The sequence below is a fragment of the Amia ocellicauda genome, chromosome 10, assembly GCF_036373705.1.
Source record: "Amia ocellicauda isolate fAmiCal2 chromosome 10, fAmiCal2.hap1, whole genome shotgun sequence".
In the NCBI taxonomy this organism is placed as follows: domain Eukaryota; kingdom Metazoa; phylum Chordata; class Actinopteri; order Amiiformes; family Amiidae; genus Amia; species Amia ocellicauda.
The window spans coordinates 22,014,933-22,036,340 of record NC_089859.1 but is presented as its reverse complement, the minus strand read 5'-3'; the positions used below and the strand labels follow the sequence as shown (position 1 = coordinate 22,036,340).

General features: G+C 43.0%; 1 protein-coding gene across 2 annotated transcripts; it reads left to right on the top strand.

Moving 5' to 3' along the window:
• The first annotated feature begins 599 nt into the window (after positions 1-599).
• On the top strand, positions 600-21,271 carry vwde (von Willebrand factor D and EGF domains). 2 transcript variants are annotated; one of them, XM_066715532.1, is made up of 31 exons: positions 600-1,074; positions 4,089-4,273; positions 5,273-5,504; positions 5,787-5,852; positions 6,072-6,304; positions 6,633-6,722; positions 7,048-7,192; positions 7,360-7,574; positions 7,800-7,873; positions 8,070-8,343; positions 8,499-8,698; positions 10,272-11,122; positions 11,648-11,784; positions 12,170-12,334; positions 12,417-12,521; positions 13,250-13,364; positions 13,680-13,927; positions 15,413-15,632; positions 15,811-15,948; positions 16,092-16,250; positions 16,757-17,359; positions 17,670-17,765; positions 17,873-17,968; positions 18,127-18,222; positions 18,528-18,623; positions 18,976-19,071; positions 19,194-19,289; positions 19,425-19,520; positions 19,845-19,940; positions 20,221-20,318; positions 20,626-21,271. In XM_066715532.1, exons 1-31 carry the CDS (start codon positions 999-1,001, stop codon positions 20,638-20,640), a joined length of 5,412 nt encoding a protein of 1,803 aa, XP_066571629.1. In that variant the 5' UTR covers positions 600-998; the 3' UTR covers positions 20,641-21,271. The 2 variants fall into 2 exon arrangements, with proteins under 2 accessions (XP_066571629.1, XP_066571628.1); XM_066715531.1 differs by having other exon boundaries at positions 4,086-4,273.
• The last annotated feature ends 137 nt before the right edge of the window (positions 21,272-21,408 follow it).

Sequence of the window (21,408 nt, the reverse complement as noted above, 5' to 3'; positions counted from 1 at the left end):
TGTCATTTTGGACCGTCTGGCTGCGGTGGCCGTGCCTTTTCACTTTCTTCTTGCTGCAGCCTGTCATTGAGCAGCTCAAATAGTTAATATCTGACTCTGAGAGGACTCTCTGCTGTACCTTTCCCTCGGCCGTGCATTCTTCAGCAGATGCCCTGGGAGGCCAGCCTTCAGCGTTACTTCAGTATAGGATTACAGGGGTCCAGGGCTGTGGGGTTGGCTGAGTGTTTTTACAGGAACAGAGGTGGCTGCTTTGGGTCTAGAAACGTGGGACATTAAAGTAATACATTACATAACCTACATACTGTACCCACATTATAAATATATTATATAAACAAGCTTAATTCATACATATATATATACATACATACACACTCACACATACATACATACATAATACATACATACATAAATTCTAATGCTACTACTAATCATTATTATTAGTATTATAATAATAATAATTATTATTATTAGTAGTAGCAGTAGTTGTAGTAGTAGTAGTAATGTGCACATTATGTGTCATTGACATGTATTTATTTTACACAATTATTGGGTGTATTTTGTATGCAGATGCACACACTTTCTCCACTCCTCTCCTGTCTGTAACGACAGAAGCGCTGTGATGAAGTGCAGGTGGTCGGTGTGTGTGTGACACTGTTATCTGAGTTAAAAAGTTTGCGGTTTTTAATCCCGCAGACCCCTGTGCTGGAGGTGGAGCGGGTGGACAGGCTTGCTTGTGCGCACTGACTGACACAGATGCGTGTCTGGCTCCGGGCTGAGGGGCACAGCTGTGTCAGGGGCTACACACTTTTTTTTTTTGCACCGCTGTGTCCTGGCGTTTCCCACTGTTTCCTTCACTTTGTCTCCCCGTCCAGGCTGGTCAGGTCCGCTCTCTTCTCCCGGGCTGTGGCTCTCGCTCGCCGGTGCTGGTCAATGGCTTCGTTATTAGGATCATCAATGAAAACATCCTGAACTCTGATTTATCTCCATTTCCAGCACTGATGGCACCTCCCGTCTCTGCGCAAACTTTAACCGTGTTGGGTCTGTTGTTATCCACGACTGTCTACTGTCAGACAGGTAAGGCATGTTCACTTTTGTGGTGTTGTGTTTCTCAATGCAGATGTTTTTAGGTGTTATACATTGCACAGTTCAATTGTAATAGTTAAGGTGAGTATGCACATCTGGCATTAAGCAGAAACTGGACGTAACAAAGTTTGTAACCAAGGTCGATATCTCTGATGATGATGATGATGATGATGATGATTGTAGTTGTAATTGTTTGTATGGTCCTTTTAAAATTTTAAATAAATTCCAAAATATGAGAGGGTAAGCCAGTGCCCCCAACCAACCCACAAGCTTACTGCGACGTTGTTTGAAGTATGTATTGGATAAATACATTCATACGTAATGTAACCGTATAACCACATTTTCGTGTAAATTAATAGAAGTCTAATTGAATATGTTTAATTGTGTGTGTCTTATTTGTTTGTATAATCGCTGTCCGTTACATCTAATCATAACCTCCCCTTTCACATATACTCCTGTGGGGTAATCCAGCCGTATTTGACATATTGTTACCTATCCACTCCTTCATACACTTATTTGTAATCTACTGTTCCCACCTACAGCACTTTATTAAGTCCCTGCATTAACGAATATAATAAATGTGTGGGACGGAGTTGGATAGTAAATAAGTTGGTCACACCATTAACGCAGCGCAAAGGACGCTTCAGATCTGCTACACATTGGCGTTGCAGCTGTGATGGCTCCTTATAGCCCAGGCATGTTGACTTGTTTTAATGAACTCGTCTCTTAAAAGTGCCCCCATCTTCCCCTGCGGTGTCAGATATTTACTGTCGGCTGGAGACGCTGTTGGCTGCTGTCTGTCTGATCCTGCCCTTCTGTTGCCCAGCGGGGTGCCACTGAACAGCCACATTTCTCTCTGGGTATTTCCATGGGCAGCCCACAGGCACAGGCACCGACCGCTCAATCATTCCCATCCCATGTGTTCTTTCTTTCTTTCTTTCTTTCTTTCTTTCTTTCTTTCTTTCTTTCTGTAATATATATATATTGTTTGTGTGAATAATATTATGAAGATCATCCTACATATTCAGTTTAGAGATATTTCATCCTGTAAACAAATCTACAAACACATTTTCCTGGAGCTTTCTCATTACAGACGGAAGCATAGTAAGCTAACAGGACCCCATTATGCTCTTTAAAATACCAAAATGCTGAAAGATGTTCTGGACTGTGATACATATTTAATTTAATCTTTTTAAAGGCAATACAGAAATATCAGTCATTATTTATTCCACATGGAGATGCACTTTCTCCAAGCGACAAACTCTGGCCACCTTGTTCACATTTTCTCAGTCTTCTCAGGTCCTTCCAGTGTAAACATTTATTTTTCAACTAAGTTGCAGTTAGTCCCTCTGGGTGCTTGCTCTCTTTCTTGTTGTGCCAGTTTTTTTGGCCCCTTAGCTGGAGGAGATGAGGCTGAGAGACTGAGCCTGGCTGTGCTGACTTCGGTATCGGTTGCCACTGCTGTGACCTTACGGTGTCTTTGTTCGGTGACATTGCAGCCATAAGTTGAGTTATAGTTGGTCCTGTAATCTTAGGACAATGAGGAGTTTGAGGGATGCTTGTAGCACGGAGTTTCAGCGTTGTCATTCATAGATGGTAATGAGGCCATTTTCATTTTATTGGGTCGTCTGTATCTATCAGCCATCAAGCTCGAGCTCAGTGCCCTTGGTTGTGTCCTCTCGATCTCCCTTGTGACCTCCAAGTCCGTTTGTTGCTCGGCCTGAAATGCTTGGCTTGCTGTCTGTTGCCCCACATTTGTGGAAGATCTGGACTGACTCCATGACTAAGGTGGCTCTTGGGTTGCTCTGCAATGCCCGTATCTTCTTCTTTGCCATTTGATCTGTGAAGAATCCCCTTTTTAATTGCTTTCAGAAAATCAGGCTGTAGAGTAGATTGAATCAAACAGAGTCTTTATTTAAACTGCTTGGAGAAAAGTAATACACACAGACACGCAGGTCTCTGTCCTTACTTCCCTAAAATCATAGAGCTTACATGATGTTATATACATACTGTGATATCCTGGACAGGGTGAATTTGAACCAATAAGGGGGAGACAACCCCCTATCTTATGATATACTCACTATCTTCCTGATTAAGCTTAAACACAATGTTTTCTATTTTATGCCCAAATATGGAGACATATGTGGCCATTTAATTATTTATACTCCACACGTATCTAACGCATGTCTAGATAGGCAAAGGGGGGTTGTGTGCCCACTTCCCCATCTTCTTGTGGTTTTACTAGAACGTACGTTCTGTACTAAATTTGTATTGTGTGTCTGCAGAGAGATGCATCTGGTACAATCCAGTAGAAGCTGGTCTCATTATGTGCTCTTTGGTAACCTCATGTACGGGTGAGGAATTTGGGGCCTCTTCAATCTGGCAACTTTTGAAGTTCTTGACTGATCTAGTTCTTCCTCACTGACACCCTGCTCTCCTCCATGGGGTTTTCATTTTTTGGGCTATCCTTGTCCTTCTCATTTATCCCATTGAATAAAGACTTTCTTCACCTTCTCTGTTTGGCCTGTTATCATACCTTCCTCAGCTCTGTTGTTCTTTCAGTTTTTTTCCCTCTTTCTTCTAATTCGTTTGACCTGCTGTCAACCCCTCACCGAACCCCTGCTCTCCTTTAGCTTACCTGCATTATCAGCATTAGTTTCTGATATGCTAGTGTTGCTCGATTCAGTCTGCCTTCTTTCAAACCCTGTCATTAGGACACCATAGTCATCCACGTTTAAAATGCTGTCCCTCGTAAATCTCATGCCAAAGCTATTTTCCATAAATAATAAAGTATCTACTGTATTTTTATCAATGGCAATATATTCCATGCAATTACTTTGGCTAGTGAACTACTACAGGACCATTTAGATGGGATCTTTCAAGACAACCATGTAGTCAGATCATCTCAAATTTAAATGTTTATAACAAAACGCAAAGTTTCCGCTCATATTGGCAGTAGTGAGTTGTTGTTGACATTGTGATTATGTGTATGGTTTTCCCAGCAGCCCCTGAGTGCAGCCCAGAAGGACACCAGATTCTCCAGAGCCCCTACCGCAGTGTCCACTTCGACTCCCAGAGACTCCAGCAGTCGGCCATCCAGGATTTGATATGTGACCACTCCTTGAGCCCGGGCTGGTACCAGTTTCAGATATTCGATAAGCCGGCCAGCATGCCGACCAAATGTGTGGAGGTAACAGAGCGTTGTGTTGTCAGTCTGGTGATTTGTCTTTCTGTCTGTCTGTGTCTGTTTTCTTGACGAGGACTTACTGAGTGACAGACTTGTTTATCTCACAAGCAAATCCTTATTTTCGTTATCTTTAGAGCTGAATCCTTAATGAATAAACTAGTCATGTTACTGTAACGAAAGACCACAGATACATAAAGTTAATCCCTTATATAAACATAAGGAATAGGACATACCGAGTATTTGCTTTAGATTTTTTCTCTTCACTCTATAAATAAATAACCTCATGCCGTGAATACATTAGTGTCAGTTCAGATTCTGAAGTGAGTTATTTAATCTCTCTTTGATCAAGGGGAGGCAAATAATTATTTCAACAGGACCAAACTTAATGAGGAAATCTGGAAAGTAGCAGTAGCAGTAAGATTCCTCTTATGTGCAATTCCAGTTGTCATTTTCAGTTTTAACTCTATATTGCACTTATTTGTGATTCAGGGCATTTTCATTTTCCAGGGGAATTTATATTTTTATAAACTGGATCAGAACATGCAGATGTTCTGGCATAAGTAGATATTTTCTTCTCTTGCATTAAGCCCCTACAGCGTACTAATATCGTAATCATAATTTGTACTTCAAGATCAATCTTTTTAAGTGAAATAGGACACAGTGTAAATGCTCAAACCCCTTGAAGTTCAGAAGTGTCCTTTTCTCATTAAAATGATAAAGAAATATTTAGGAATTCTAATTGGACTCTTACTGTGTAAGAACTATCACAACTATGTTTCTATTGTCATTATTTAAAGAAAAAAGAAATGAAAGAATTAATACAATAAACAGACGGGGGGAAAAACACAAAAGTATGACATTCAAATGTTCTTAGAGGATCCAAAGACGTGATGTGGAAAAATATTTTCGTATTAAATGAAACCTATGTTTATTTAATTGAAAGTGTAAACCCACGGAAACAAAGGCAATACTGCAACACTTTCCCTTCACTCTGTTTGGCAGGTGAACCGCTGTGGGACGCAGGCTCCCGTGTGGCTGTCTTTAGCGGACGGGGAATCTCTGCCCCGACCCCTGGAGGTCAAGCAGCTCACAGCCTGCGCCACTTGGCAGTTCTTCCTCAGCTCCACGAAGGACTGCTGCCTCTTCCGCATTCCCATCAGTGTCAGGAACTGCGGGGACTTTTACGTGTATCTGCTGCAGCCGACGCAGGGATGCATGGGTTATTGCGCCGAGGGTCAGTATTGGGAGAAACCATCGCCATGGTCTTTATATGTCAACTCCAAAGATGCTTCTGTGAAGAAAGCATCATAATTTGTGTTTGTCTTGATCTATAAACTTCATGCAGACATTTTCCAATATTTTCCATTATTTACGGTTTGTTTCTTTAGGAAATTTGCTATGACTGTTTTTAGTTTTGGTTGAGTATCGTCCTTTTTAATACTTCTGTATAACATTTACTTAATTATTGTTTTTGTACACAATATATCATATCTTATTTTGTGTTTCTGTTATACAGTTGTTTCTGGCACAAAGACGTCTGACTGTGGTCCAGAAGAAACAGATATTGATGGGATATGCAGAGGTAAAATAATCCTGCATAATCTTTATTTAAAAATCAAAAAATACTTTTAAATTACAATATATCAACTGCAGGTTCCAAATTGGCCACACTGGTTTAAAAATACAATGATTAGACAGAAAAATCAAGTTATACAAAAACAGGTTATACAAAGCACATGCACCTTTGAAAATGCATTTATTTACTTATTTGTTCATTTTTCTACTTGTTTGTTTGTTCCAGCTAAACAGCCGCCTCCCCCATCCATTCCTGAAATCATGGCTGAGCTTTCTGGCGAAAATATTTACCTCAAGTGCTCCTTCGATGGTCATAATGGAAACAGCTCTTTGGGGTATGTTGTGGCTTGGTCCAGACTTTCACCCAGTGGGACCAAAGAGGAGCTCAAACAGGAGACCACCGTGCAAACCTTCTCCTTCATTGAACTGGACGGTATCAACCTGCGCCTGGGAGACAAGGTATACGGCCACCTGCTTTCCTCACATTTCTTAGTCAGGGGACATTTAATGTGCGAGCTTCTTATTGTCCTTCTCCGGTTACACTGTAAATGATAAACAAAATGCTTTGTCAAATGGAAACTCACACAAGAGAATCAACAGCCCTGACCAAATCGTGTACTTCACACCAATCTTTTCAGTACCGTTGAGCAGTGTCTCGTCATAGCGCTGTCCTCGCGTTCTGTCTGATGCAGAAGAACAACAATCATGTTCTAGTGAATTATTAGAAGTTAAAATAGCAACCCATATCGAACAGCAGTATTGTGATTGTATTTATTGTCACGGATAGATTTACTGCCTGAGCGCCAGCTTCTTCCTGGACTCCCCCGATGTGAAGGGCGCAGCGGTGGAAAGCAAGGAGTTCTTCACTGGTATCCAGGTACGCCACGCAGAACTGGGTTATATGAACCAAAAAAATCAATCACTAGTTTGCAATACTGGTTTCGGCCAGTCGGTGGCAGTCGCTGGCTTTGGGACAGTCCAACAGCAACCGAGGGATTGATAGCTATTGAAAATTCAAAATACACAATTCAATTTTTTCTCCATTGATAGCCTGTACTTGATGGTACAACTAAAAGCAGTAATTCTAGAATAAACATAATTGTGTATTACTGATCTGCATACATAACATAATACTATACATTTTGGCCGAATCTTTTACTTTTAAATGCCTTTGAGTACATGTCATCTCTTCCTCCTTCTAGCTGAGTCCTGAGGTTTCGTCTGTTTCAGAAGATGGTAAGGAGTATAAGTTAAAAGTTGAAAGCACGGTACCCATTCCCTGCAACGCCGACGGGAAAGACATCGAACACTGTAAACTTACCCTACATCTGAACACAGTCAATGAAGGTAAACATTTTGTAAGTAGTAGTTAATACAATACAGTTTTACATGGGTAATGCAAACAATAACGTGTAAATGTGTGTGTGACTTATTTACTCAGTGATGCTCATCAAAATGTTAAAAAATGTGTTATTATGTGTCCCGATATGTTTTATATCCCTTTTTCCACACAGGTGAGAAACACCTTGGCCCAAACCTGGTCCTGTCCTCCTGTCGAGTCGATCTGCTTCAGGGTCCCTGCCGCAACAGCAGCTGCGCCTCGACCGCCGTCCATTTCACCGCAGTGACGGACTTCGTGCAGGACGGGGACAGAGTGACCGAAATCACCGTCAAACCCATCGAGAGTAAGAACTTCTTATGGAGCGGTTACATCCCACAAGGTGTTCAGGTAAGCCTTGAACAATATCATCTTGACACCATTATCATGACAATTGTTGACGTTCATTATCCTTAATCTTTTCTTCATGTATTCCTGTTATTAGTGTAATTGTTAAGTATGAAAATCATGCATATTATGATATCACAAATCTTAGATTCACAAACAATCAGACCTGAACCACTCCTGTCACTACTTTGTGGATTACCATAAGGTTTTTATATTTTGTTCTTGCAGATTAAGGTTAAGGATATTCCCTCTGCCTACTGCTACGCATTTACAGACCCTCACATCATTACATTTGACGGCAGGTACTGTGAAATCTTTATGAATCCTATACATTTATACATGTGGTGTGGATGGTAACAGCGAAAGACATCTAAACTCTGACACTATTCATAGAGGGAAAAACTGGTGATATGAGAGGGTGGTGTTATAAAAGGGGGCTGTATCGCATATAGAGAATTTAAAAAGCTGGTGGGTGTTATTCTCTTTCTTTCCTCATAGGAGATTTGATAATTATCAGACCGGGACCTTTGTGTTCTACCGGAGCATGGCGCGGGAGTTCGAGGTTCACGTCCGCCAGTGGGACTGTGGGAGTCTGCATCACCCGGCCTCGTGTGTCTGCGGCTTCGTCGCCCGTGAGGGAGGGGACGTCATCGCCTTTGATATGTGCAACGGACAGCTGAGAGAGACCCGGCCACACCTCTCAGTGAAGAACAGGGACCTGGTCAGCAACAACATCCAAATCGCCGAGTCATACCAAGGAAGGAAAGTGACAGTGAGTGTTTCAGTGTATCTAACATCATGTGGTTGAATACTTACTATATAGCGATAAGATAAAATACACTGATGTTTTAAGTAGAGATGCCTTTTTAATCCTTTGTCGCCTTCGAGTCCAGAGTGAGTGTGGGCTATTCTTTATTTCCCCCGCAGATTACATTTTCAACGGGAGCTTTTGTTCGTGCCGATGTCGGCGAATGGGGAATGAGTTTAACCTTCAGGGCCCCGAGCTCCGACTATGGCCAAACACAGGGCCTGTGTGGGACTTTCGATGGTGATCCTGAAAACGATTTTCACAAAGCTGGAGGCGATTCTGTGCCACAAGATGAGTCAGGATTTATCGATGAATGGAGGTGAGTCTGCGGAGATGTTATTGAGCACATATTCCAGACATAATTAATGGAGAAAAAGAGGTATATATCTTATATAATAATGATATACACTCACCTAAAGGATTATTAGGAACACCTGTTCAATTTCTCATTAATGCAATTATCTAACCAACCAATCACACGGCAGTTGCTTCAATGCATTTAGGGGTGTGGTCCTGGTCAAGACAATCTCCTGAACTCCAAACTGAATGTCTGAATGGGAAAGAAAGGTGATTTAAGAAATTTTGAGCATGGCATGGTTGTTGGTGCCAGACGGGCCGGTCGGAGTATTTCACAATCTGCTCAGTTACTGGGATTTTCACGCACAACCATTTCTAGGGTTTACAAAGAATGGTGTGAAAAGGGAAAAACATCCAGTATGCGGCAGTCCTGTGGGCGAAAATGCCTTGTTGATGCTAGAGGTCAGAGGAGAATGGGCCGACTGATTCAAGCTGATAGAAGAGCAACTTTGACTGAAATAACCACTCGTTACAACCGAGGTATGCAGCAAAGCATTTGTGAAGCCACAGCACGTACAACCTTGAGGCGGATGGGCTACAACAGCAGAAGACCCCACCGGGTACCACTCATCTCCACTACAAATAGGAAAAAGAGGCTACAATTTGCACAAGCTCACCAAAATTGGACAGTTGAAGACTGGAAAAATGTTGCCTGGTCGGATGAGTCTCGATTTCTGTTGAGACATTCAGATGGTAGTCAGAATTTGGCGTGAACAGAATGAGAACATGGATCCATCATGCCTTGTTACCACTGTGCAGGCTGGTGGTGGTGGTGTAATGGTGTGGGGGATGTTTTCTTGGCACACTTTAGGCCCCTTAGTGCCAATTGGGCATCGTTTAAATGCCACGGCCTACCTGAGCATTGTTTTTGACCATGTCCATCCCTTTATGACCACCATGTACCCATCCTCTGATGGCTACTTCCAGCAGGATAATGCACCATGTCACAAAGGTCGAATCATTTCAAATTGGTTTCTTGAACATGACAATGAGTTCACTGTACTAAACTGGCCCCCACAGTCACCAGATCTCAACCCAATAGAGCATCTTTGGGATGTGGTGGAACGGGAGCTTCATGCCCTGGATGTGCATCCCACAAATCTCCATCAACTGCAAGATGCTATCCTATCAATATGGGCCAACATTTCTAAAGAATGCTTTCAGCACCTTGTTGAATCAATGCCACGTAGAATTAAGGCAGTTCTGAAGGCGAAAGGGGGTCAAACACAGTATTAGTATGGTGTTCCTAATAATCCTTTAGGTGAGTGTATGTGGTAATAAAATACACAAGTCCAGATGTTGCATGCATTACCACTTGCAAGATATTTACGTTTTTGTGTCTTTTCAGAAATGTGAAGTAGAAGTTTATGTATTTGCTGATCCTCTGTTCAAGAAACGGAAATAAAAAACATGATGTAATATTAATTTTCTACAGAGTGGTGAGAATGATGTTCTCTCAATTGTTTGATGAGCTTCTTTAATGAGATTTATGTGTCTCTGAGAGGCATAGTTGAAACACCATCTTTCATTTACAGAGTGCCTCCTGGGAAGAGTTTGTTTGACAGCGTACCGCACTATGAACACTCTCGACGCAAGAGACATTACTGCAACTGTGAACGAGAGCCTCTGGTCGCTCCTCAGTCAGTAAACAAGCCTACAATCCCTCTGGAAGCCGTGGCTGGATCCTTGTGCCTTAAAGGTGAAAATGTAAGGCTCTCAACTTTAATACCTGCCCTGGATATCACGGCAGAATACATCCACTCAGTCGAGCTGCTCCGGGGTTTGGAGAGACGCGAGGCCGAGAGCAAAATGGAAAAACCTTCTCCCGGCAGGAGACTCCACAAGCAGGGCCTGCTCAGTCAAGAAGGACACCTTGGGAGAAGCAGACGGAGGCGCCAGGGTTATTATGAATATAGCTCAAGCCTCCCGTACCAGAGTCTCAGCCAGACCGACTTGGAAGGATTCAGCTATTTCTTCCCAGAGGACCATGAGGACGATACACTCTCTCATGTCCCGCCTTCCTGGCCGACCCCCTCAGGGCTGTCTGAGTCTCGAGCCACACAACTATGCCACCATACCATCGCCAACTCCAGCATCGGCACGGGCTGTGCCACCCTCCTGGGCCCCAGAGTGCGGGACGTGGTCAGCATGTGCGTCTCAGATGTGCAGCTCAAGGACGACCTCAGCTGGTTGGGAGCCACCCTGGCGTTGTTGGAGAACGAATGTGAGAGGAAGCTGTTGGAGGACGGTGGCCCTGGGGAGCCAGCTGGGGACATCCTGTCTTTTCTGAAGTGTCCCAACCTGTGCAGTGGAAATGGGAAGTGTGCCGAGTGGGGGTGTGTGTGCTTCTCCGGGTTTGGTTCCTACGACTGCAGTGTTTTATCTGGTAAGGGTTGTGCAAATCCTTTGACTGCAGCTGTTTCTACAAAGAAACATGTTTATAAATTATATTCTGCAAGGGGTTTCTTTAATGATATTTGCCTTTCAAAATGATCTAAACTGTCTGTTATTGTTTTTTCCAATCTTGTATTTTTATTTATTTATTTGGATGATGCCTTGTTCATTTTCAGGACTGTTTAATAAGCTGACAGTTGTGTGTTGTGTTGTTAGGATGAATGAGAAACGTGGCCATAAATATATAGACTTTATTTACCCTTCATTGTTAGTACAATGTTCAGTGCTTAAGAAAAGCTGTCTGCTGTCTGCCTGCTCCAAATCTTAAATTAAAGTCTGTATAATGTATATTTAATTTATTTTGCTTTAATCATGTACTCATTTTTATAGACTGAGAAATGCTTGTTAAATTATTGTTTTGTATGCATGTGTATCTAGTCTCTATGTGCCATGAAAAAAAAAAACACCCGTTTTTTTCTTTTGTGTTTTATTCTTATTTTGTAATATTGTTCCGAAGATCAGATTCCAGAAATCACTGAGCTGGAAAACGGCGGACTTTGTGACGTCCGACAGTACGACTGCACCTCCGTACGGGTCTTCGGTCAGGGTTTTAAGGACTCGTTTGAGCTGAAATGCGAAGTCGTGAATGAAAAGGTAGATTTTGATCAGCTCTGATTGTGTATGGATGCCTTTTAAACTAAATATTTAAAACATTATTGGTATGAGGCAGTTGTGCTGTTCAGCAATTTCAAAGCGTAATCAACCCAATTGATTAACTTCAAAATCTTTCTGCCTCAGATATATTGTATGTGTGTATATATTGTATGAAGTGTTACATATTATATTAAGAATGTAAAGTTCTGTAGTGACATTTTATCATAATCATAATTTCTACATCATAAAATAAAGAATCCCAGAAGAAGGTCGAATTTGAATAGAAATGCCTTTTTGACCCTCTTTGGCTTCCATTCTTGTGGATGTTTTATTGATCCAGTTCTGTGTCTTGACCCAAATACAATCTCCTTCTTCTCTCTCGCAGTTCTCCGGAGGCGAGTGGACTCTGGGTAATCCTCAGTTCACAGCAGCGACCTTCTTAAGCAACAGCGTTTTGGATTGTCAGCTACCACCCGAGAGCGGGCAGCCATCCGACTCTGTGGACATGGATGTAGTGGATGACAAGCCTATTGCCCGGTGGCACATTAAGGTGAGTATTAGCTTCACAAACACTCGCAATAATACACTGGATGTCTGTGCCGAACGCGTGCTGACCGTCTCTCCCGCGGCAGGTCTCCAACGATGGCTACGGGTTCAGCGACGCAAAGGTCTTGACGTTGTTTGACGGAGCCTGTCACATATGTCAACCCAACGCCGAAGCCCTCTGCACGTTGAAAGTGGGTTTGTGGCTTCAATAACGTAAATAAATCCTGTTCATCGGTTTCAGTGTACAATAAATAATTAGAAAAACGCCCCAGCTCTAATCAGAACTGTGACGATATTAATAATTTACATATTTGTGTGTGACTTCTTCCTTCTGTCTAATGCAAACCAATCCAGACCTGTGTCTTAAACTTGGCAGGTGGTTCAGAGTTTATGATTTGCTCCAGCCTGTGTTTGTGAAACTGTCCGACTTCCTGCTTGTGGACAGAGCACACCTCGTCCAAACACACGGGCACAGGGAATAAACTGTAGCCCCCCAGGGGAATCAAACGTGAGAACCTACCCACTGGGTCGATCGGTGTCTCGCCTGTGACAGGACGGCTCTGTGGGGGGGACAGGGGGAGGGATGTGGTTAAGGTAGTTAAAACTCTCCCAGCTGGCATCCTCACCTTTCCCACAGTTAACATTACGGTTATTTCCTCAAACACAGGAAGCAATCTTGTATTTATGTGTCAAAGGCTAGATCCCAGCGGCACGTGAAGGCAGTGTGTTTCTCTCTCTCTCCTTCTCTGTTGTTTTAGTGCGGCACCGGGTTATGTTCTGTTATTCTGTATGTTCTTCTGAATAATATGGGGCATATGTAGATATCCTGGAATTCACGCATAAATTACCTTTTCAGCTTTTGTTTGGGTGCAATCCAGATCATTATTTAAAAATGTTTGTTTCTAACTTACCGATCTAGGAGAAGACATGTAACATCGATGGTCTCTGCTATGGCGAGGGGTACGTGAATCCCACCAGCCCGTGTCTCATGTGCAGACCGGACTCGTCCAAGTTCTCATGGTCAATCACTGAAAGTACGTAAAACAACAACTTAAACTGGACATCATTCAATAGTCCCTAGGACATTTTCTCAGAATGTTTAGTTTTATTGCTGTCATCGTCAAAAATGTATCACACTTTAGTGGATGTGGGAAAAAAAGTAATTGTACTTCTAAGTGAACAGAATAAACGGATAAATATGAAAAAAACTGAGTGGAAGCAATTAAAATATTAATATACCTTCGAAGGAATAAGAGATTAAATACCTCACTATGCAAAACAATTCAGTGCTGGAATCAAATGTAATTAATTCATTCATTCATTTACTGAGGCGCAATTTTCTTTCACAGATAACGCACCTCCCGTATTCCAACCAGTACAAGACCTCCAGACCTTCAATGGTGAAAACTTTGTATACCAGTTTCTGGCCTCTGACCCTGAGGGCTCAGCCGTCCTGTTCACGTTGGAGTCGGGGCCCAAAGACGCAGTTCTGTCCCCGGCCGGGCTGATGATCTGGAAAGTCATGTCAAACACGCCACAGACATTCGAGTTTGCTGTATCTGATGACTGCAATGCTGAAACCAGGGCCTTTGTGAAGGTAAACGACAACAAGAAAAGATAGATTATGAATTGTAAGTAAGTAGTATGGAGACACTTTTGACAGTAAAGAAAAGGCAAAAATTCTAAACCATTTCCTTTTATGTGTACCACAAGAGGGAGCTATGAATATATATATATATATATATATATATATATGTGTGTGTGTGTGTGTGTGTGTATCTATATATATATACACTCACCTAAAGGATTATTAGGAACACCTGTTCAATTTCTCATTAATGCAATTATCTAACCAACCAATCACATGGCAGTTGCTTCAATGCATTTAGGGGTGTGGTCCTGGTCAAGACAATCTCCTGAACTCCAAACTGAATGTCTGAATGGGAGAGAAAGGTGATTTAAGAAATTTTGAGCGTGGCATGGTTGTTGGTGCCAGACGGGCCGGTCTGAGTATTTCACAATCTGCTCAGTTACTGGGATTTTCACGCACAACCATTTCTAGGGTTTACAAAGAATGGTGTGAAAAGGGAAAAACATCCAGTATGCGGCAGTCCTGTGGGCGAAAATGCCTTGTTGATGCTAGAGGTCAGAGGAGAATGGGCCGACTGATTCAAGCTGATAGAAGAGCAACTTTGACTGAAATAACCACTCGTTACAACACGTACAATCTTGAGGCGGATGGGCTACAGCAGAAGACCCCACCGGGTACCACTCATCTCCACTACAAATAGGAAAAAGAGGCTACAATTTGCACAAGCTCACCAAAATTGGACAGTTGAAGACTGGAAAAATGTTGCCTGGTCTGATGAGTCTCGATTTCTGTTGAGACATTCAGATGGTAGAGTCAGAATTTGGTGTAAACAGAATGAGAACATGGATCCATCATGCCTTGTTACCACTGTGCAGGCTGCTGGTGGTGGTGTAATGGTGTGGGGGATGTTTTCTTGGCACACTTTAGGCCCCTTAGTGCCAATTGGGCATCGTTTAAATGCCACGGCCTACCTGAGCATTGTTTCTGACCATGTCCATCCCTTTATGACCACCATGTACCCATCCTCTGACGGCTACTTCCAGCAGGATAATGCACCATGTCACAAAGGTCGAATCATTTCAAATTGGTTTCTTGAACATGACAATGAGTTCACTGTACTAAACTGGCCCCCACAGTCACCAGATCTCAACCCAATAGGGCATCTTTGGGATGTGGTGGAACGAGAGCTTCGTGCCCTGGATGTGCATCCCACAAATCTCCATCAACTGCAAGATGCTATCCTATCAATATGGGCCAACATTTCTAAAGAATGCTTTCAGCACCTTGTTGAATCAATGCCACGTAGAATTAAGGCAGTTCTGAAGGCGAAAGGGGGTCAAACACAGTATTAGTATGGTGTTCCTAATAATCCTTTAGGTGAGTGTATATATATATATATATATATATATGTGTGTATCTATGTATAGGTAGATAGATAAATTGTTTTTTTTCTGTTATACAGTAAGCTATCATGGACAATGTCTCCCCCAGGTGAGAGTGCGGCCCTGCGATTGCTTAAATGGCGGATCGTGTGTCACAAACATTAACTTCCCCCCTGGAAGTGGGCAGTACCTGTGTGTCTGTCCCCTCGGGTTTGAAGGAGAGAAGTGCGAAGCCAACATTGATGATTGTAAATCCGACCCATGTAACCGGGGCAGATGTGTGGACGGGCTGAACTCCTATTCCTGTGAGTGTCCTTCTGGAGTACAAGGTAAATGCTTCTTAACTCTTTCGTAACTGTTTTTATTCATAGTAGTGGTAGCAGTAGGAAGCAGTACTTTTCATATTTGTGTTGTGTATATATATATATATATATATATATATATATATATATACATTTGTTTTTGTTGTTATTAGAAAACCATCAGCTGATATATTTTTTCTCACAGGTACTGACTGTCAGGTAGACATTGATGAATGCGCCTCCAGTCCCTGCTTCCCCCGAGTCGAGTGTAACAACACTTTTGGTTCCTACGTCTGTGGATCCTGTCCGCCGGGCTTGTTTGGAGACGGAAGAACTTGCAGAAGTGGGTTCATTTCAAAAGAAGTTTTAATACCATGCAGTAAATGTTTCAAATGCTTCTCGTGATAAAGGAGTCTCACAATATTTTGAGATGGGAGATGCCAGGCCTTGTACTGTTCTGAGTCAGATGTCTCTCTTGGGCTCCAGCTCGCTTTCCAGGGCCCCCCAGCAGCTGCTCCAGCAGACCCTGTTTCCCAGGGGTGCAGTGCTTTGACCGGAGCCCCCCAGAGGCTGGCTTTACCTGTGGATACTGCCCCCCTGGACTCACGGGGAACGGTCAGACCTGCAGCCGACTCCCACTGCCCGGTACGGAGTTTGTGTTTTTGAAATGCTTTTCCTTTTGACAACTCTTTCATTTGTCACTGTGAGCATAGTTGAGGTTACAGGGAGTCCTAAACTAGGGCTGTGTGTGCTTACTGAACAAGCAGGGTTTTATTTAGTGTTCTTTGGTGACAAGAGCAAGAAATATTCCTACAACGCAGGGTGATTAAACTGCACACTGTGTTAGGGGGGTTGTTTTCACTCCGACAACTAAGAGGTGGGTTTTGATGTGGCCGGACTAGAAGACTGTGCCCCCCAAGATGGTCTCTGTCCATCTCAACCGGGCTTTCACAAATTAATACCACCTTCTGACTACGGGATCCCTGCTGGAACTGGCCTTTGTATGCATTTGTTTGCATTGCTGTCGGCTTTAGGAATAATTTATCACATTCTTGTTGAACCGTATGTAGTAACAACTCACATATATATTAGTAGTAGTTGTTGTTCTACTACTTTTTAATAGTTACCTTCCAAACCAACCATCTTTTCAGGACAAAGGGCATCAACCACGACAGCCAATGAAACAGCAGTTCCAGCTAGAACTGTCTCTACGGCGGGAGTGAAACTTGAAAAGGAAAGGCCATCAGACTCAGGCAGGACAATTGAAAACCACTCATCCGTTCACAGATCTCCAGCTCACACCTCCTCTACTCACAGCAAGGTCCCCAGGCCAGAACAAAGACCTGTTGTGCAAAGCAAAGGAGCAACTTCCTCTTCAGGGGACCAGACTTTACAGCCCAAATGGTCCTTTGAAGCTGAGAGCGACAGAACCCTTTCAAGTAGCAAGAAAGTGTCACCGAGCGACACCAAGAAGGACAATAACCCCAGGAGTAGAATTGCACAAGAAAAAGGCATCCCAAACTCTGGAGGTCCTCCACTTCGCAGGGGGCGTCTGGAGCGACTGGGGACGTCCGACGTTGTCGAGCCACCGGAGCTGTTTGAGCCCAAAGGAGAGACTGCCACCGTGTCATCTGTGGTGACCTGCACCCAATCTCCCTGCTACCCTGGGGTTCCCTGTGAAGCGACTCAGACGGGGACGTTCAAGTGTGGCCGCTGTCCGTACGGATACTCCGGAGATGGAATAAACTGCAAAGGTTTGGTTCATAGTCAAATTCATAGTTTGGTTGAATTGGCTGAAATGTTATTAAAATAAAAGCATGCCATTTATGTCAGAAAAAAAGACAGGCTGTTGATTTTGAAGGAGATATATATATTATTATTGTGTTACTTCCAAAGATAAACAATACTTTCAATATTTCAATAACACAAGGTTTTGGACCAAATTATTTTTGTGTGGTCAGATTTCACACAAGTAGAGATTCCTTTGCACACAAAAAGCCAAATAAATTTTCACATAATGAAGAATACTAAGCACTTAAGAGTATTGCTTTGTTGTCCCTGCAGCTGTGTGCCGATATCCCTGTGGCCAAAACATGGAGTGCTCTCTGCCAAACACCTGCCGGTGCAAACCAGGATACACCGGCTACAGCTGCCACATCGGTGAGAAAACAAACCCGTCTTCAGGCGCCGTGTGTTATTTCCAAACAGTCTTTTGTGTGTCTGACTTATCTGCGTTGTCCTTTAACACCAAACGTTGCCTCTCCCAGCTATGTGCCGCCCGGACTGTAAGAACCAGGGGAAGTGCATCCAGCCTAACGTGTGTCGCTGCGCCGCGGGATACAGCGGCCCGACGTGCGAAGAAGGTGTGCGCACTTTAATACATCTGCTTAGAATCAGTAAACACATTCTGTCGTTTCAGCACCTTACTAATTAACAACCCTATTGTATCAATTAGAAGTGGATCTTGCTCCGTGTCGATTGAAAGCTGGTTGAGAAATAAAAAAAAAAAAATGTTTTGTAGCGAACTGCACCCCCTCCTGTCAGCACGGCGGGACCTGCCTGGCCCGCAACCTCTGCACCTGCCCTTACGGATACGTTGGGCCAAGATGTGAAACGAGTAAGAGTGCTTTCATATTGCACGTGGTTTTGCTACACAGCTGTATTCACACAAATAGCACGAGGAGGTTCGTTTCAGGAGCGGTTGTACAGTCTTCTGAAATCGGGTTTCTATTTGGACATTTTCACATCCCTATATAATGTATGAACTTCCCTGTATAGTTCTGCATGATTGATAGTAGAAACTGCATGCACTTCATGTTGACAGTACACTCAAATTCATAGCATTGACACTTTCATAGGGTGGTGACTATCCATACTGATGTGAACATTATGGTGACCGGTGTTCTGCTTGTCTTTCCTCAGTGGTTTGCAACAGACACTGTGAAAACGGGGGAGAGTGCGTTTCCCCCGATGTCTGTAAATGTAAGGCAGGCTGGTACGGACCAACGTGCAGCTCAGGTAAGATGGTCTCTCTCCGAACAGCAGGGTGTTTTTACCTTGTGATATTATTGCTCATGCCTGCTCCACCCCTTTGGCACACTCCAGGGAAGAGACTCTTCTGTTTGCACTTGCTTTTGCTCATTTGTTCTTCTGCTTCTTATCATATTTGGACTTATTGCCTTTACTGCACTTTGCAATGCTTTGAAAATGTTTCTCGTGAAAACTGTCAGGCACCCTGGGTAAGTGCATCTCTTATGGAATAATAAATCCATAATAAATACTGCTTTGTATATAGAGAATTGCAAATAACAAAGAATCTCCAGATCACAATCGAGAAACTGAATCTCTCTTTATTCTTGGTGTCGTGTAGCTGTGTGCAGTCCGGTGTGCTTCAATGGGGGTGCGTGTATCAAGCCCAATGTCTGTCTCTGCCCCAGTGGGTTCTACGGCTCTCAGTGCCAAATCGGTGAGAGACTTTTCCTCTACTGTGAACTGTGAGCTGCTGTGCATGAAAACAGAAATGAAATAAAGTAACTATCCAGAATGCAAAGCGCTGGTCTTATGTTTATCGCTCTGTTCCTGTTTTAGCCGTTTGCAGTCCTCCTTGTAAGAATGGAGGCCACTGCATGCGCAACAACGTCTGCTCCTGCCCAGAAGGCTACACCGGGAAGAGATGCCAGAAAAGTAAGAGACTCCACAGCTTCATTCGGCTGAGCTTTTCATTTTCCCTGTTTCCCCCAGTACAGGAGACGGTAAAGAGGCTGATCGTGCGGTTGGCGTTTGCTGTGGTAAAATGTTTTCCCTGTGTGACTTTTTCAGGTGTCTGTGACCCAATGTGCATGAACAGGGGGAAGTGTGTCGGCCACAATCTGTGTTCGTGCTCTTCTGGGTGGAGAGGGAAAAGATGCAGCCAACGTGAGTGTGTCTGCATACCATGCAATGTATCCCGTCTCTGAAACCCTCTCACCTGACTGTTCATGAGCAGATCTACTGCACCGCCACAAACTGCGTTCCCAGTCTTAGCGCAGGACCTGAGAGAAGCAAATTTAGCCATACAACAATGATCCGTACTGGATTATTTCTCAAAAAAATTTCAAGAAAGGGACGGGGAGATGTTTAGAAAAGGGGATTCAGTTTCGCAGCCTCTCTCGCAATGTACGTAGTGCACCGCATTGTACAGTTAATGCAAAGAACTGAAATCTTCTGCTGACTGTTGCTTTTCTGTCATTATATTTTCAGCGGTCTGCCTGCAGAAATGTCGAAACGGGGGCGAGTGTGTGGGACCCAACACGTGCCACTGCCTAGTGGGGTGGGAGGGTCTGCAGTGTCAAACGCGTAAGTCTCCGCAACTGTGCTGTCGTAGTCCTGGTACTTTTACAGATGCACATTAGGGTCCAAATATCAGAGCCCCACTTGGCTCTTTTTGTCCCCTGCTGATTGCTAACTGATTCAAGGATTTCAAATTCCCTGTCGTTCCCTACTTGTTCCAGACTCCCACAACCCTCCGTGTAAAAGAAGTGCTTCCTGTTTTCAGGATTAAAAGCACTTCCCCATAATTTCCTCATCGTGTACTCTGGTCCGGGGCATCACTGTTGATGACACTGTTGTTTTACAGCTGTATGCCAGCAGAAGTGCCTGTTCGGGGGCCGCTGCGTTCTTCCCAACCAATGTGCCTGTCGTCCCGGATACACTGGAGGTTCCTGTGCGAAAAAGGTTGGAAACAAACTTACTTAACACAATGGTGCCTTTGATGTTCTTGACTCTAGAATGCATTGTAAATATTATTCTTGTTTTCTTGTTATTTGCAATAACAGGCTTGGCTCCTGAATTACAGACATGGACATTTCCAACCCTTGTCTTTTAAGGCAGGACAGTGAAATGTCAGCTTTTTCTATCAGAAATCTGAGGGAGCAATACAGACAAGATACAAGATGCTGAATGTATTCACCACACAGCTCTGAGATTCAATTTGTGAATACTGGAGTAAATACTGATGCTTTTTTACCTCGTGCTTTCCCAGGTCCCTGTCGGATGAATGGGATTTTGTGTTTCATTCAGAAGAACCATCCTACGAACCACTGACATCGTCAATGTGTCAATAAAGCAGTGCTATATTGTTGCAGTTTATCTTCCTATATGCGAAAAACATGTTGCAAATAATAAGGGAATTTGTGATCTCCCTGAAGTTTGTTTATTATTATTAATTTGACATCCCTTGTCATCACTACCTCATGATGCAGTTCATTTATTAAAGCCTGGTCATGTCACATAGTCAACCAACACAGTGTTATTATCCCAGAAAGACGATCTTTAATGGGGGGCAATTGTTACTTACAGTTATTTTCACAGATTGATGTGCACTGTCATATTGTATACAGTATTTATTTAGAGATTGTTTTTTTATTACATTAAATAGATAACTTTCAGAATATTAGGGTATTGTTTTTCCTGAAGAAGAAGAAAATAAGATTTATCTTAAAAACAAAATTGCGGTGGTCAGTTTTGTCCAGACTACCTATGAATGAAAGATGAGGGTTTTTAAGAAATAAATGAGAACTCATTAATTTAACTGAAGGGTGACGAGGGAGATGTTGAATCAGTGCTTTGTAAAACTTGTATATATGATGTGAAAATACCAAATTGAATAAACTATGTTAAGGACTTTGTTCAAGTTATTTTTTGAAAATTGTATCTTTCCTGTTAGGATTCCATCTCACAAACTCCTCCTCCTGTCAATCAGACACACTCAACAGCTTTGCTTAACACTGTAAGACTCACTGGCCAACAGGGGTCGCTGTTTTGA

What these genes read in the sequence shown, in the direction of transcription:
- vwde (XM_066715531.1), top strand. Translation starts at nt 999, where the DNA reads ATGGCACCTCCCGTCTCTGCGCAAACTTTAACCGTGTTGGGTCTGTTG. An exon ending in GGATTTATCGATGAATGGAG is followed by an intron (nt 8,699 to 10,271) that starts GTGAGTCTGCGG and finishes TTTCATTTACAG; the next exon opens with AGTGCCTCCTGGGAAGAGTT. An exon ending in AGGGAAAAGATGCAGCCAAC is followed by an intron (nt 19,521 to 19,844) that starts GTGAGTGTGTCT and finishes TTATATTTTCAG; the next exon opens with CGGTCTGCCTGCAGAAATGT.